Genomic DNA, 16606 nt, shown 5'->3' with positions numbered 1-16606 from the left:
CTAACGGCTAACTTCATCCCATCATCATTTTAGTTATGATTAATCAACTGCACCCTTTTGTTGACATCCGGTGCTAGCATAAAATCGTGCAGAAATGTAATGTTTTGAGCGAGCTAAAGGCATTCCGTTAGCTTTAGCTGTTGGTAGCATCTCTATGACGTTAGACAGGAAAGAACATATCTGGCTACAATGTCGCATATCTGGCTACAATGTCGCACATCTGGCTACAATGTTGCAGCTGGTGATTCCCATTTGAAAGCTAAACAAGATAACACCCTGTGTGACATCACTGATGTGTGCGTGGCCCGAAGTGCCACCCACCAATTAAAGGATAAATAAAGCCCAGCATGCCTCGTTCTCAGATGCCAGATTCACCACCCACATGTCGGGCTCACTACTAATTAGTTGAGTCAAAACAAAACACACTCTTACGCAAATCAGAAATCCTAATGTCGAACTAAATAAAGGGGACATTTTTAAATCAAGCTTAAAAACACAAACGAAACACCCAAAGGTGGAGACGTTTAAGTGTAAACTTTAAGATGAGGGTTGTTAGGATTTCATCAAAAACAAGGAAAAATAGAGAAATAACATTGAGCATTGATTTCCATTTTAAACCGATTTTATGTCTGATATGTCTAATATACATTTGCAAGACATTAGCATTGTGGCTAACATTAAAATGTAGTTCCAGGCAGAAGAAGATGAGATTATAGGTCCTCCAACATGGTGGCTCGGTCTCGTAGGCGGTCGGCCGCCCTGCCTCTGTGTGTATATCTCTCCCGAGGGCGACTTTTAATCCTTAAACCCTCTTTTTGACAGCATGGAAAGGAAAAAACAAGGAAACGGCAGCAAACAACAGTTGTACAAATTGACCAGTGCATTGTGTGTTTTTAAAAGTCCAGTTCAGTAGCATCCGGGAACATTTTGCAAATCCGAGTTCATAATTCTCCTTTTTGTTTCAAACCGACGCGTTTGGCAGGTGAGAACGTCTCTGCGGTCCCTTCTGGAGACGAGGCCGAGTCCTCTGCACCTGAACGTCTCATTGGCTGTTTTCCCGCCGTCCAGCTGCAAACACTCGTCCGCTCTTTTTGTTAGTCCAAGTCAAGAGAGAGGCGGGTCCATCCGAGTCCAGCTGGAGACACAGAAGCATCCAGGGACTCTGATTGGCTGATGCTGGAAGACTGGCAGACCAGTACAGATCAGTCCTCCATACAGAAACCTGGGCAGAGACACAGGGTTTCAAGCAACGTTAAAGCTGCAAAGAAAAAGATATATAAATTGTTGTTACCACGTCACCCGTTGGCTTGTGGACCGATGTTTTGAAGCCTCCAGTTAGCTTTTTTGCAAGTAATAGAGAGGCAGTAGCGGCGACCTGTCAATCACCTTGTAGCCCCGCCCTAAAGCGTCCCCTGCTTTATGGTCTGTTTGACTCTAATGACCATCATTTACTAAATGAACATCATGCTGTATTGAAGAAGACTTGAAACTAGAGATTGAGACATAAACTCATGTTTACAATGTTTACTGAGGGAATACATCAAGAGAGAAGTAGAGTAATAAATAAATACATATAATAAATGCTTTTGAAAACAGAGGTTTCCAGTGTTTAGTTTTCCGGCCCTCGAGACCAAAACAATGGAAAGTAACTCCAGCTGTCAGATAAATGTAGTGAAGTAAAACAAGTACACTATTTCCCTCCAAAACGTAGTAGAGTAGAAGTATAAATACTTGAGTAAAGCAAAAGTACCTCAAAATTGTACAGTACTTGAGTTACTTTCCCACTTAAAAACTTTAAATCCACCGTTTTGCTAGTTCAAAAAAAATCATATTTTGTGCATGCTGTATAATATATGAACAACATATATACTGGATATATATATATATAAATATGTATAAGCGACACTCACTTGAGCTGAGGAGATCTCTGCTGCTACGTCTGCGACTCGGCCTCTTGCGCTGCTCCCACCACCCTCCGGATGCTCTTGATTGACAGGTACGTCTCCTCCTCCGGGTCGTAGTAATAAAACTTACTCAGGTAGGATATTAGCGGTCTGGAGAGAAGCGGCGACAAACAAAAGCGGGGAAACAAAAGTCAGCGATCGGGCCAAGTGTTATTACGATGATTAATCTTCGGCACACGTGGAACAAACCTTCCGTGACACAATAAAAAAGAACCGACAGCATCAACTTAATCAGGTTAATTGTGAGCAAAAAGCCTCGTGTTTAATCTCACACAGCGAGAACAAAAGCCCTTTTCGATATCAACGAGGCGGAGCCGGACTTTGGATGACACCTTGGACGTCCTAGGACGCAGTTAGACGTGCAGTTATTTAAAAATAGTGCCCAGCCGCTGCATATTCTGAGCGGGAAGGAGTACCTGGGCAGCGGAAGCTCCTGGATGTGGTCGATGCGGACCATCTGCCGGATGCAGAAGCGACAGAGATGTTGTAGCGACTTCACGTTGCTGAAGCGAGACACGGGATACAGCAGCTGGACCGGGGTGGGAGGAAGCCCTGCAACACACACACACACACACACACACACACACACACACACACACACACACACACACACACACACACACACACACACACACACACACGTTTGTGTTAGTGACGAACATGCTTCTCTATATGTGGTGTCTTTATTGGAGGACAATATTTGCCCAGACACACATAGATGCATCCTCACAATCCTAGAGGACGCACAGGCAGCACACATCCATTTTGATCTGCTCGGGGGATGCGTACATTATATATATATATATAAATATGATCCATATTTTTTTACCTGGGACTCTGGAGCGGAGGAAGTAGAGGAATTTGCCGTTCTTGGAGTGCATGATGGCTCGCTCGATGAACTCCACCACCGAGTGGCAGCGGTCCTCAAACTTCGGGTGACACCACAAGCTGAACGTCCCTGGAGACAAGCGGCATTTTAAAAACATCTATAAATCATACGTCCACTTTAATTATGAAACACCGTGCAGTTACAGTAAACACACAAAGTGAGCCGCTGCCATCGGCCTTTTTTATGGTGACTCTCTTCTTGCAGAGACATGTTTGTTTTCCTTTCGCAGCAAACGTTTCAAAGTCACGTCGACCCGGCGAAGGGCTTGATTCTGATTGGTTGAGCTTGAGAAGATGAATGCCTCACAGGAGGGCGTGCAACCCGCTTTGCAGCAGCAGGCTGCACAAAAAGAGGAATTCTTCGGTTGGTCGTTGCAGCTTTAACCTTAACCGAATGGTTAATATACTCGTACTAAATTCAGATTATCTCCTCAACCACAGAAAACCCTTGGGAACATAGATAATAAGTTCATATATGTGTTTCGGGTATATTGGTTTGTGATAGTGCACAGAAAAGGAAAACAAAAAATATATTTTGCACAAAAAGAAAGTTGTATTTTCTTATCGTAGCTATATTTGCTTTATTTTAATGTAGCCCTTTAAGCCCTAACCCTAACCCCTAATCCTATTTATTGTTTGAGTTGTGTTTAGAGGTTGTACATTGGGATTATATATTATTGTAGCCCTGATTTTTATGTTTAATTTGATACCTAACCATGATTTTTTCTTGATTTTCCTGATATAAAAGGGTCCCCCGATTGGGGGACGCTAGGGCTTAACAGGTTAATATATAACATAGCTCTATATGTTAAGAGTATCTGTGGGAAGTTGTGGCTTTGATTAAGTGACGTTAAGTATTTTTTATAATTATGTTGGAACATCAAATCCTGACCTTTATAATATTCCTGTTTTTTAAGGATTGCATTGAGGATCGGGAACGTTTTGTCCCCCGTAGAGGATCGTTTAATCCTTATGGAAACAATATGTGAGTCAGAGGGACTTCTCCTCCAGGGACTTTGAATACATGTCGCAAATACTACAGAGAATCCGTCTAGTAGCTGTCAAGATATTTCACTCAGAGTCAGAGGGATCGATCCTGACGGGACCTCAACATCTAACACCATTCAGTAGCTGTTGAGATGTGGCAAGAAGAAGAAGAAGAACTGCCTAAAATTAATGTTTAGTATAGAATATTTCTCTATAAATGTTTCAAAAGATGCTTTAAAGACTATTTAATTGTTGTTTTGTAATTGCTTCTTTATGTATTATTGTCCATGTATATTTTGCCCTTGTTTCCTAACTCGATCCTTCCTTCCTTGCGTCCTTTGTTTATCTTCTTCTTTGTCCTACCTCCTTCCTTCCACCCCTCTCCACTCCTGCCCTTGTTTCCTTCCTTCCTTCCTCCTTTTCCTGCTGTCCTACCTCCTTCCTTCCACCACTCTCATCTCTGGCCCTTGTATTGTTTGCTCCCTCCCTCCTTGCTTTCTCTTTTCCTCCTGTCCTACCTCCTTCCTTCCTTCCAACCCTTTCCTTTTCTTTCACTTCCTTCCTATCCTTCCCTCCCTTCTACCTCTTACTTCCTTGCTTTTGACCTTGTTTCCTACCTTCTTCCCTTTTAACTTGTTTTCTCCTTTCCTTCCTGTCCTACCTCCTTCCTTCCATCCCTCTCCTTGCCTACCCTTGTATCCTCCCTTCCTTCCTGTCCTACCTCCTTCCTTCCACCTCACTATTCTCCTGCTTTGATTGCCGTCCTTCCTTCCTACTCTCCTTACTATTTCTGTTTCTTCATTTTATATTCCTATTATCTATAGTTGTTTCCCTCATGTAGCGTTACTGTTGTTATTTTGATATTATTATATATCATATCTTAAAAAAAAACAACAAAAAACAAAATGTCAAAATACTACGTCATATCTTATGAATATTATTTGTGTGACATTATGCATCTCTGTTAAGCTTGTGTGTTTTTATTTTAATCATGCAAAATAAACTAAGAATTTCAGAATCAAAGCCTCTCATCTGCGCTCACACACGTGTTTCAAGTCAACAACAGACGCAGCTGAACAAGTTGCTGCGTCTGTTGTTGACTTCCTGTGGCTGTTGATCTGCCTCCCGCCAGGCGGCGGCGCGCTCATGCACACAGATGATCGCGTTGATGTGAACGCGTTGTGTCAGCCGGGGCTGGATGCCTGAATAATGAATGCCTTTTTCCCAAAGACATGACTCTATAGCTTTATTATGGTGACTCATTATGTTCATGTGTGTGTGTGTGTGTGTCACCTTGTTAGTGTCGCAGTGTGACCTTATTGGATCTTTATGGCGTCGTGTTTGAGTTCATTTTGATGTATTCGTGTTTCTTCATGTGTTGTTTTTGAGGTCCTATTGTTATGTTGTTGTTGTTGTTGTTGTGTGGGGAAAAAATTAATTGTTTTTGGATACAGACACTTGTAGTCGGTCGTAAGTGATGATTGAGATTTATTTTTGTACGAGTCCAAACATTGTTTTTGGGGAAAATGCTGGAATTATTATCTAAAAAAGATCATAATCACAAGTCCTGTGTTCATGCATGAACACTTGTGATTACCTTACTCAAGATTGTTTGTTTGTTTTTCCCTAAAAACGAATGTTCACAACAAAAAGATGCAATACCATTTTTTCTTTCTTAACAAAATGTCCAGTAAAGCGATTGAAATTACCTTTTTAAGACTTTTGAGCACATTTAGATAATTATAGGAATAATATTGTGTTTCATATCATCCTATATGCATATTTTGTTGTTTCATAAACAATAGATTTTCCGTTCTTAGTTTTCAAAGTGATCACAATGCCGATGAAGTGAACAGTGTATGTCATGTGACAAGCTGCAAATGTGTGTGTGTGTTTGTGTATGCGTGTTTGTGTCTATGTGTGCGTGTGTGCATGCCTGTGTGTGTGTCTGTGTGCGTGTTTGTGTGTATGTGTGCGTGTGTGCATGCCTGTGTGTGTGTCTGTGTGCGTGTTTGTGTGTATGTGTGTGTGTGTTTGTGTGTCTGTGTGTGTGTTTGTGTGTGTGTGTGTTTGTGTGTCTGTGTGTGTGTTTGTGTGTGTGTGTGTTTGTGTGTCTGTGTGTGTGTGTTTGTGTGTATGCGTGTGTGTCTATGTGTGTGTGCGTGTTTGTGTTTGTATGTGTGTGTCTGTGTCTGTGTGTGCGTGTGTGTGTGTCTGTGTTTGCGTGTGTCTGTGCGTGTTTCTGCGTGTGTGTTTGTGTGTATGTGTGTGTGTGTCTATGTGTGTGTGCGTATGTGTGTGTCTGTGTCTGTGTGTGTGTGTGTGTGTGCGTGCGTGTGTCTGTGTTTGCGTGTTTCTGCGTGTGTGTGTGTTTGTGTGTGTACAGTATGTGTGTGTGTGTCTGTGCGAGCATGCGTGCGTGCGAGTGTGGTGTGTGTGTCTCACCTCGGTAGTGCTCCATGCGTGTGTGTGTTTCTACGTGTGTGCACGTGTGTTTCTGTGCATGTGTGTGCGTGTGTGTGTTTCTGCGCGTGTGTGTGTGTGTGTCTATGTGTGTGTGTGTTTCTACGTGTGTGCATGTGTGTTTCTACGTGTGTGAATGTGTGTTTCTGTGCATGTGTGTGTGTGTGTGTGTCTATGTGTGTGTGTATGTGTGTGTGTGTGTGTCTCACCTCGGTAGTGCTCCATGCATGTGTGTGTTTCTACGTGTGTGCATGTGTGTTTCTGTGCATGTGTGTGCGTGTGTGTGTGTGTGTCTATGTGTGTGTGTGTGTGTGTGTGTGTGTGTGTGTGTGTGTCTATGTGTGTGTGTGTGTGTGTGTGTGTGTGTCTATGTGTGTGTGTGTGTGTGTGTGCGTGTGTGTGTGTGTCTATGTGTGTGTGTGTGTGTGTGTGTGTGTGTGTGTGTGTGTGTCTCACCTCTGTAGTGCTCCATGCGTGTGTGGTGTGTGACTCCCTGCGACCTGAAGCTGAGGCTCAGGATGTATCTCGGGTCTGAACTGTCCCGCACCAGGAAGGATCCGTCCGGTTTCCCCTTCAGCTTCATCTCCGCGTCCTCCCAGTTCATCGGCCCCCAGTACCAGCCGCACTGGGGACAAACCACACCGAAGAAACGTCAGTAGAAACCCAGCTAAGATGCTTTTATTCTACGTTTAACAAGAACAATGTGGTCGCCTGGTTACCGCTTGAGTGTGAGGGGCAACGTCAGAAAATGTAAATGAAAAATCTGGGTATTTATGTATTTATTTTACGTCTTCCGGGCTCTTAATTCCCCCACGCGCCGTCTTCGTTTCCCTTTTTTCATTTTGCACTGTTAACTGTTATTTTAACGTCACATTGCTATGAATTGTGGGTAATTCCCTGAGGCAAAGGGCTCAACATGTCAGCGAGACGGACCTCAAACACCGACGAGTCGAGAGCGGGACGCAACTAAAGCTCACGCAGGGAGGGAGGAGGTCGTGATCGTGGTCGGGCCTTTGGGTGTTTTTGCTTGTCAGAAGAGGGGGCGGGGCTTCTCGCTCAATGTGCAAGCCTATTGGTCGAAGCTAGGAACCGATACATCATCGAATGGAGAGGAGGAGAAAGAGGGAAGTTTGTTAACTTCAAAGAACAAATGCTATTTTGTCAACGAATCATCAGAGAGGAAAAGAGTGTGTTCTGGACAAAACAAATCAAATATTAATAAATTAAATGAGAAAATAAAAACAACAATTAGTTCAGCAGATGCACAAACAACATAATCATTTTTCGGGTTCTTACCTTCTCCAGTTCTCTCAGACTGGCGGTGAAGTTGCTGGCTTCAGACCGCCGCAGGGCGCACAACATGGGGGGCGGGGCGTGTCTGGAAGGGGGCGGGGCGTCGGCCGGTGACGCGGTCGAATGAGGGAGGGCCCGGAGGAAGGCGTCTAAACCGGAGGGAGAGCGCCAGACGACATTTAAAGTTGACCAGAAATGTAAAAGTGTCAGGAAAAAAATGACAATGCCACAGCTTTGAACGTATTTGTGGAAACATCATGCCGCTAAGTCGCATTTAACACCAACAGCCTGCAGCAGGTTTACTTATTAGCAGCAACACAGTATTGCACTCATTATTAATAAATCCATACCACGTCAGTCGATACCAACACGTAGCATTGGGGCGCTCGGACTGCACTCAAAATATATAAAACGTAAAGTTCTTCTTGTAATTACAGTTTTCCACAAATCAAAGCAATTGCTAATGATGTATTGACTAATGAACAGTTTTGAAAACATCTCATATAAACATTATAAAGCACAAAAAGGAGAGCATGGGAGAGACGACTGGTCACTTTTCCCTTCAGCTCATCGCTTCGTGATAAACACCCCGGAAGTGAATCATCCACAGATTGTTTCGTCTCTGTTCGCTTCCTTTGCTCGCTTCCTTTGCTCGCTTCCTTTGCTCGCTTCCTGCTCAGCGCCAGGAAGCGACGCAGTGGATTCAACCAGACGTCTTACCATTGAGGCTGAGGCTGTGCTGGATGGTGGCGTGGGAGGGAAGAGGAGGAGGAGGGAGAGGCAGGGGGAGGGACTGCAGGGAGGCGCCCATGACACTCACTAGGAAAGGACCAGGCTGAGGCCCGGCTATGTCATCTGGAGGAAGGACAGGAAGGGAAGGAAGGAAGGAAACAAGAGCAGGAGAAGTGTGGGACGGAAGGTTGGTGGTGGGACAGGAAGGAGAGGAGAAAGCGAGGAAGGAGGGAAGGAAACAAGAGCAGGAGAAGTGTGGGATGGAAGGAAGGAGGTGGGACAAGAAGGAGAGGAGAAAGCAAGGAAGGAGGGAGGGAAGGAAGGGTGGAAACAAAAGCAGGAGAGGAGGAGGATGGAAGGAAGGAGGAAGTGCAGGAAGGAAAGAAACAAGTGAAGAAGAGGAGAGGGATGGAAGAGGAAGGTAGGGCAGGAAGAAAGCAAGGAAGTAAACAAGTGAAGGACAGGAAAAGGATGGAAGTAAGGAGAGGGGATAGGAAGAAACAGAAATAGTAAGGAGGGTAGGAAGGAAGGACGGCAATCAAAGCAGGAGAATAGTGGGATGGAAGGAAGGAGGTAGGACAGGAAGGAAAGGAGAAAACAAGTTAAAAGGGAAGAAGGTAGGAAACAAGGGCAAAAGCAAGGAAGTAAGAGGAAGGAGGAAGGGAAGGATAGGAAGGAAGTGAAAGAAAAGGAAAGGGTTGGAAGGAAGGAAGGAGGCAGGAATACAAGGGCCAGAGACGAGAGTGAAGGAAGGAAGGAGGTAGGACAGCAGGAAAAGGAGGAAGGAATGAAGGAAACAAGGGCAGGAGTGGAGAGGGGTGGAAAGAAGGAGGTAGGACAAAGAAGAAGATAAACAAAGGACGCAAGGAAGGAAGGATAGAGTTGTTCAGCACCATCAGACAGGAAGCCTCAGTCCACCAAATTAAAAGACTTCATGGTCTGTTGTTGTCCAACAACTATTAAAAACACATCAGTGTTGCCCTGGGTAACGTGTTCCTTTATCACTATGAACACACACACACACACACACACACACACACACACACACACACACACACACACACACAGTCCTGCTGCCACAGACACTCACGAGAGGCACCAAATTACTCCGCCGCTGAAAGTAGTCCCCAAACAAAATCTGTTTTAGTAAATTACTTCACTTTTATTTGATGTATTTTTGTGTGCAAGGCGGTCAGAGAGCTGAGAGACGAACACATTGTCGGTTTTCGGTCTTTTCACAGGATTTTGTCGACGACAGAATACTGAACATTTCCGACCTTTTTCCTCTTAAAGCGACAGGACGCTCAAGTCAGCTGCAATATGTGGGTCAGAAAATAACACCCGCAGCAAAAATATGCATTTGAAAGGTCAGAGAAAGTAGAAATGTTGGGCGGACATAAACGCCCTGATATCTATAATAATATGATGTAATCTCTGAATTACGGGGGTTTGGTTTATGTCGACATATATGCCCCTAAAAAACAACAAAGAAGAACAATTAAAGCTGTTTTCCTCATCGATTTGAGTCTTTAAATGTAATCTGCTCTTTGCAGCTGACCCAATCGGGTTACAGCCTTTTGAACAACATCGATAAGTAAGAGTATGAAAATATAAACGCAGAGAGGCTGAAGTCTGTAAAACGTTTGGGTTAAACTGCTGTGATGCCGCCGCATTGAGGAACACAGAAGAGGAAGAGGAAGAGGAGGAAGAAGAACAAGAACAAGAAGAAGAGGAAGAAGAACAAGAAGAACTAGAAGAAGAACAAGAACAAGAGGAAGAAGAACAAGAAGAACAAGAAGAAGAGGAAGAACAAGAAGAAGAGGAAGAAGAACAAGAAGAACAAGAAGAAGAGGAAGAAGAACAAGAAGAACAAGAAGAAGAGGAAGAACAAGAAGAAGAGGAAGAAGAACAAGAACAACAAGAAGAAGAGGAAGAACAAGAAGAAGAGGAAGAACAAGAAGAAGAGGAAGAAGAACAAGAAGAACAAGAAGAAGAGGAAGAACAAGAAGAGGAAGAAGAGGAAGAACAACAAGAAGAGGAAGAAGAGGAAGAACAAGAAGAAGAGGAAGAAGAACAAGAAGAAGAGGAAGAACAAGAAGAGGAAGAAGAACAAGAAGAAGAGGAAGAACAAGAAGAGGAAGAAGAACAAGAAGAACAAGAACAACAAAAACAACAAGAACAACAAGAGGAAGAAGAACAACAACAAGAGGAAGAAGAACAACAACAACAACAACAAGAACAAGAAGAACAACAAGAGGAGGAAGAAGAAGAAGAACAACAACAAGAGGAGGAAGAAGAAGAACAACAACAAGAGGAAGAAGAAGAACAACAACAACAACAAGAGGAGGAAGAAGAACAACAACAACAACAACAAGAGGAAGAAGAAGAACAAGAACAAGAAGAACAACAAGAGGAGGAAGAAGAAGAAGAACAACAACAACAAGAGGAAGAAGAAGAACAAGAACAAGAAGAACAACAAGAGGAGGAAGAAGAAGAAGAAGAACAACAAGAGGAAGAAGAAGAACAACAAGAGGAAGAAGAAGAAGAACAGCAAGAGGAAGAAGAAGAAGAAGAACAAGAACAAGAGGAAGAACAACAACAACAACAACAACAACAACAAGAAGAAGAAGAACAACAAGAGGAAGAAGAAGAAGAAGAAGAACAAGAACAAGAACAAGAGGAAGAAGAACAACAACAACAAGAAGAAGAAGAAGAAGAAGAAGAAGAAGAAGAAGAAGAAGAAGAAGAAGAAGAAGAAGAAGAAGAAGAAGAAGAAGAAGAAGAAGAAGCAGCAGGTACCTAGCAAGCTGAGGCTTCGGCGTGGCGGAGGCGGAGGCGTGGGCGGGTGTGGCGTGTTCGCTCCTCGCCGTGAGATATCCACGTCCACCAGGGACACCGTCTCACCTGCAGGCCGAGACGGATGAAGGGAAAGTGAATTAGAGACAGCGGAGGAAGTACAGCGGGTGTGTGTGTGTGTGTGTGTGTGTCTGTGTGCGTGTGTGTATATGTGTGTCTGTGTGCGTCACCTTGTTAGTGTGTCACACGGTGTCGGAGTGTGACCTTATTGGATCTTTACGGCGCCGTGTTTGAGTTTATTTTGATGTATTCGTGCTCTGTTGTGTATTCATGTGTTGTTTTTGACGTCCTATTGTTATGTTGTTGTTGTTATTGTTGTGTGGGAGAAAAAAAATAAAGTTTTTGGATACAGACACTTGTAGTCGGTCGTAAGTGATGATTGAGATTTATTTTTGTACGAGTCCACACATTGTTTTTGCGGGAAAATGCTGGAATTATTATCTAAAAAAGATCATAATTATAGGAATAATATTGTGTTTCATATCATCCTATATGCATATTTTGTTGTTTCATAAACAATAGATTTTCCGTTCTTAGTTTTCAAAGTGATCACAATGCCGATGAAGTGAACAGTGTATGTCATGTGACAAGCTGCAAATGTGTGTGTGTGTTATTGTGTGTTATTGTGTGTTACTGTGTGTTGTTTCCGCCACAGAGTGCCTTTAAAGCTGCACCAAGGCAGGATGTTTATGGAAAATTACACCTGGCTAATCGGCCTAACTCGCCGCCATGAAGAGGAGCCGGCTAATGGAGGCTGCAGATCCATGTTTACAGACACGGAGACATTCTGCAGTTTGGGGATGTGTTTGGCTGCCGGGGAAGGAGAACAAATTCAAGCGTGAGAGCCAGACCCTGAACAGCAGGGAGAGCTGGACTCCGCTTTACATCTCTTCCTCTATCATCTTTTCTTTTTGTGTGGGTGAAACATCACAGACCTTCTGCGATGTTCCCAGGATTGTTTTGCTGCACGGTGCAGCTTTAATGTTTCTGTTTTTAATTGGTGGTTCATTAAACTACAAAGATCTCCATATATTCAAGAAGTGGCAATTTGTGTGTGTGTGTGTGTGTGTGTGTGTGTGCCAACCTGAGATCCAGCAGCAATGTGGGACACCAGAGTGTACTTCTGAGCCCTGTGGACGTAGTGGGACGATTCTCACAAAGTCAGCTAAATATTATTTTTTTGCCAGCTGGGCTGCAGACCTCCTCGGCCGTCTGTGTCTTATCTGGTGCACCAGTTACAGTGTCGGACTGGTGAGCGCAGCGAAAAGGTCTCAGCTTTAGAAATACCAGAAACGCTTCTTTTTAACTTTACTTTGAATTATTAGACCTTTAAAGGAACAGAGAAGCGACACTTTCTGTCTGTTAATATGAAAGCTGGTTAGCTTAGCTTAGCACAAAGACTGGAAACAGAGGGAAACAGCTAGCCTGGCTCTGTACAAGTAATACAACCTACTACTTGTTGTTTTTCTATTATTATTTTCTAGTCACGCAAATAAAGATCTTCATATCGGTGCTGTTATCTTTGGGTAGAGCCAGGCTAGCTTTATTTATGCTAAGCTAAGCCGCTGGTGAGCGATATCGATCCACTCGAGCAACTCTCAGCAAGGAAAGGGAGTATGTGTATTTCCCAAAATGCTGAAACTGTTTGTTTCATATAAAATATAGATACTAGTACGTACTAGTACTTCTACGTATTAGTGGAATACTAAACGTGTTAAACATCCTGTACACTCGCTAAAAAACAACGTATAGCCTGAAACAAAGATATTCCCTCTCTCTGCCCTCTGCATGTATTTTCTCTTTCTCTCACTTATTGAATAGCGTGTTCACAAACTATGTGACTGCATATTATACCTTTAAGTATTATTATCAGCAAAATGTATGCGTGTCAACAGTGGAAATACTTATAGTTTCTTATACAGGTGGTAACAGTCACAGTCTGGCAACCCAAAAGTGGTCTCTGTGTTAAAGATTAATAAGCCATTAGTTTTATGTTTTGTTTTGATGGCGCTGGAACTGATCTTTACACTGTTTGTTTTATGATGAGCCATCAAATCTCACGAGCTCCCTCAGATGTTTTATATTTTACATCTCCGGCTGAAACTCGACTAGCCGCCAGGTAAACGTAGTGCGGGAACAAGTGCAATGTTTCCCTCTGAAGTAGAAGTATCGGGTCCAGTAAAGTTTAATTAAAGACGTTGAGAAACCGTCATTTGTTTCTTTGATCTGTCTGCAGTTTCTTCAGAGAAGATTGGACTTAATTTGTGTATTGTTGTAAAGTACAAGAGTGCAAATAATAAATATCTATAAAGGTGCAAAGGTGTAAAGTATAAAAATATGAATGACAAAATCTAGAAAACGCCACGGATACATCTGAAGTTACGTTATTGTCTAGAGAGCTGCAGGGATGACGTATTTTTGTCGTCCAACAGGAAGTTAGCATCATATGATGAATCTGAAGCATAACACAAGAAGCTAACATTAGCAAACCTACCGTTAGGCTATGAAGGAGCTCCTTCACAAGAAGCTAACGTTAGCTAACCTACCGTTAGGATATGAAGGAGCTCCTTCAAGAAGCTAACGTTAGCTAACCTATTGTTAGGCTATGAAGGAGCTCCTTCACAAGAAGCTAACATAAGCTAGCCTATTGTTAGGCTATAAAGGAGCTCCTTCAAGAAGCTAACATTAGCTAACCTATTGTTAGGCTATGAAGGAGCTCCTTCAAGAAGCTAACATTAGCTAACCTATTGTTAGGCTATGAAGGAGCTCCTTCAAGAAGCTAACATTAGCTAACCTATTGTTGGGCTATGAAGGAGCTCCTTCACAAGAAGCTAACTTTAGCTAACCAATCGTTAGGCTATGAAGGAGCTCCACCACGGTCACATGACTTCCTGTCTCCTCTACTAAGCTACAGCAGGACTCGTCTCATTCAGACTCTTCTTAAGACACATAAAAGCTTCTAAACTCACCAGAGGGACGTTTACTGACCTATTTTATGTCGTAAAACAAAACTTTAAAATCTCTTAAAGACCTTATTTCAGGCATCCAAACAAAAACCCAATAAAAAACACACCCATTGACTACGAGACGAGGGAACAGGAAGTGCAAAAAAAATGCTGACTCATCCTCAAAGCTAGCCGACTAGAGTTCAACTACTCGAAGGCGTGAAGCGTACTGAAGAAAATCTGATCCCTGAACTGAAGCAGGTGTCGCTTTCCCTCCAAAATTCTGCCTCCGCGGTTCAATTGGGAATGACATTATATTTACAATGTCGCTTGACCACAAACAAAAACCTTGATATACTACTGAATTAAAGGAATTTGGCAACACATTCAGTCAGAGAAAAGGACTAAAAAACTAAAGCGTCCACACGGAGAGAAGACGAGCTTCGGACTCGCGTACCGACCAAGATTCAGACTTTCCAACAAAGGAAAAGCAGCAAAAGAGGCAAAATGTTGACGGTGACACGCTGTAGATTTCAAACCAGTGAATGAAACGGAATAGTGAGAAGATCTCCACTTTGAGGAGGGAAGTGAGGCCGAGTATCGTTGTGTTTGTGTCTCAACTGAATATATTTTGGGGGGTTTTGATTGGTGGAGGAAAAAAAAGTCTGCGATGCTAGTTCGGCACGTTTTTGTGTACATTGGTATTGCTTCTATTCTTTTTACCATGTAAAGTACCTTTTAAAGCGCTGTACAAATAAAACAATTTTCAGGCATTTTATATGTAAACTTGTGTACATAATAGCCCCGTCAACTGTCTACATTAATTCATCCTTTGTTGAATAGAAATTCTCTATTTCTGTGTAATTATATTGCAAACAAGCACAATTGCTTGTTTGTGTTCACACACTTGGCCAATAAAGGTGGTTCTGATCATCCTGATAGGAGCGTTTGAAGTGGAGCTTCATGTGTCAACGGGCACCAGAAGAAGAAAGCGTTTCTGGGGGTGGGAGCCAGCGTTATAACCGAAAGCAAGCGAGCCGCCCTTACCGGTGAAAGCAGAGAGGGAGGCAACGAGGGAGGCGGGGGAGAAGGCACTGTGGGCCCGGGTCAGTCTGGGCTGGCTGTGGCTGCAGGACAGACATCAAGACATGCAGAAGAAGAAGAAGAAGAAGAAGAAGAAGAAGAAGAAGAAGAAGAAGAAGAAGAAGAAGAAGAAGAAGAAGAAGAAGAAGAAGAGAGTTAGAGTGCAGAGAAGAAGAGGTGTTAGTCGCTGCAGAGGTTCAGAAAAATATATAATATATTTCATTATGAGAGCAGTTTTGGGTCCTGCAGCTTTTTTTTACTTTTGACTTTTCTCTGTTTGATGCTCTCAGCTCTGGCAGTCAAGACTTCTGAAGCTATGTTTTTTTAATCATAGCCTTCCTTCAGTGGGATGCTGTGAATAATGACTAAGCAGAGAGGATGGGATACAGAGGGTGACACGCCACAAAGGTTTGGAACCGCTCTGCATCTAATAAATAACATGCCGCACTGAGAAAGTAGGTTTTTTTGGGAGGGGAAGTCCGGTTATAGCTGTTGAAGTCCGGACTCTGAAGGAGTTAGCGGATACCAAAGGTTTTGTTTCTCCTCCAATGTGAAACGTGTATCCTCCCCTTCATGACCTATGGGCTATTTCTTGGACAACAAACTGAGTTTTCTACTTTATGGTCTCTTTTTGGGGAGTTCTGATGAAATACATCTAAACACAACAGAGGAAACTCCTGCAGACACAAACGCTGCACACATTGTCCCCACAGGTTCACATCTCGGCCTTGTAATGAACCCCCAACGTGCCACCCATGCAAGCAGGGTTTGAGCTTCCTCTCACTATAAGAACATCACATGGTGGTGCGTTCAGGGCCACAGAGCCGCTCACCTGTCTGCGTCCTGCTCAGCGCCGGCGGTGCCCGCCATGTCCACCAGACTCCCGGCAGAAGACACCGAGTAGGTCACCGAGGGCCTCTTGTCCAGCAGGTGGTTGGAGCCGCTGCAGCTTTTAGTCCGGAACAGTTTGCTGAGGCGGATCTTTAACGAGCCCTTTTTGGACTTCGTCGGAACTTTGAGCATCTTCTCCCCGCCGCCCGCGGCCCACCCCGTGGGGGTCCGCGGCGCGCTGGCGCAGCGATCCGGCCGCCTCCTGGGAGTGGACGCCTGGCTCGGGTCCGGGCTCGCGGCCCACGGCGAGCTCTGGACCGGCGTGTGCGACTGCGACGTGGCCGAGACCTCCGGGGCGACGACCTCCGAGTCCCCGGAGCTTACCTGCGAGAGCCGGCTGGCTAAATTCCCGTGGAGGCTGCACACCTGCGCGCCGAGGTGCGCCGCCGCCTCCGTGGCCCCCGGGGCCATCCCCTCCACCTGCCTCCTCAGCTCCGCCTGGAAGCTGCTGATGGAGAAAGCCCCGGACATTTTCTGAACTATCTCCCGTTTCCTGTTGAGTAG

General features: G+C 44.0%; 1 protein-coding gene across 1 annotated transcript in view; it reads right to left on the bottom strand.

Annotated features, from left to right (window-relative positions):
* Positions 1-1933: 1933 nt before the first annotated feature.
* Positions 1934-16606, bottom strand: part of socs7 (suppressor of cytokine signaling 7) — a gene marked incomplete at both ends in the record, with an annotated part of 15669 nt that continues 996 nt past the window's right edge. The window contains 9 exons of the mRNA XM_079219707.1: positions 1934-2054; positions 2381-2516; positions 2794-2922; positions 6759-6927; positions 7599-7744; positions 8316-8450; positions 11127-11231; positions 15176-15255; positions 16044-16606. The exon at positions 16044-16606 is cut by the window's right edge and continues 996 nt beyond it. Coding sequence (XP_079075833.1) covers positions 1934-2054; positions 2381-2516; positions 2794-2922; positions 6759-6927; positions 7599-7744; positions 8316-8450; positions 11127-11231; positions 15176-15255; positions 16044-16606 — 1584 coding nt within the window. The remainder of the gene's footprint in view (positions 2055-2380; positions 2517-2793; positions 2923-6758; positions 6928-7598; positions 7745-8315; positions 8451-11126; positions 11232-15175; positions 15256-16043) is intronic.

Source organism: Taurulus bubalis (genome assembly GCF_910589615.1).
Source record: "Taurulus bubalis genome assembly, chromosome: 6".
Lineage (NCBI taxonomy): Eukaryota > Metazoa > Chordata > Actinopteri > Perciformes > Cottidae > Taurulus > Taurulus bubalis.
Note: the sequence above shows the minus strand (reverse complement) of the source record. Positions and strands in the feature narration are given on the sequence as shown.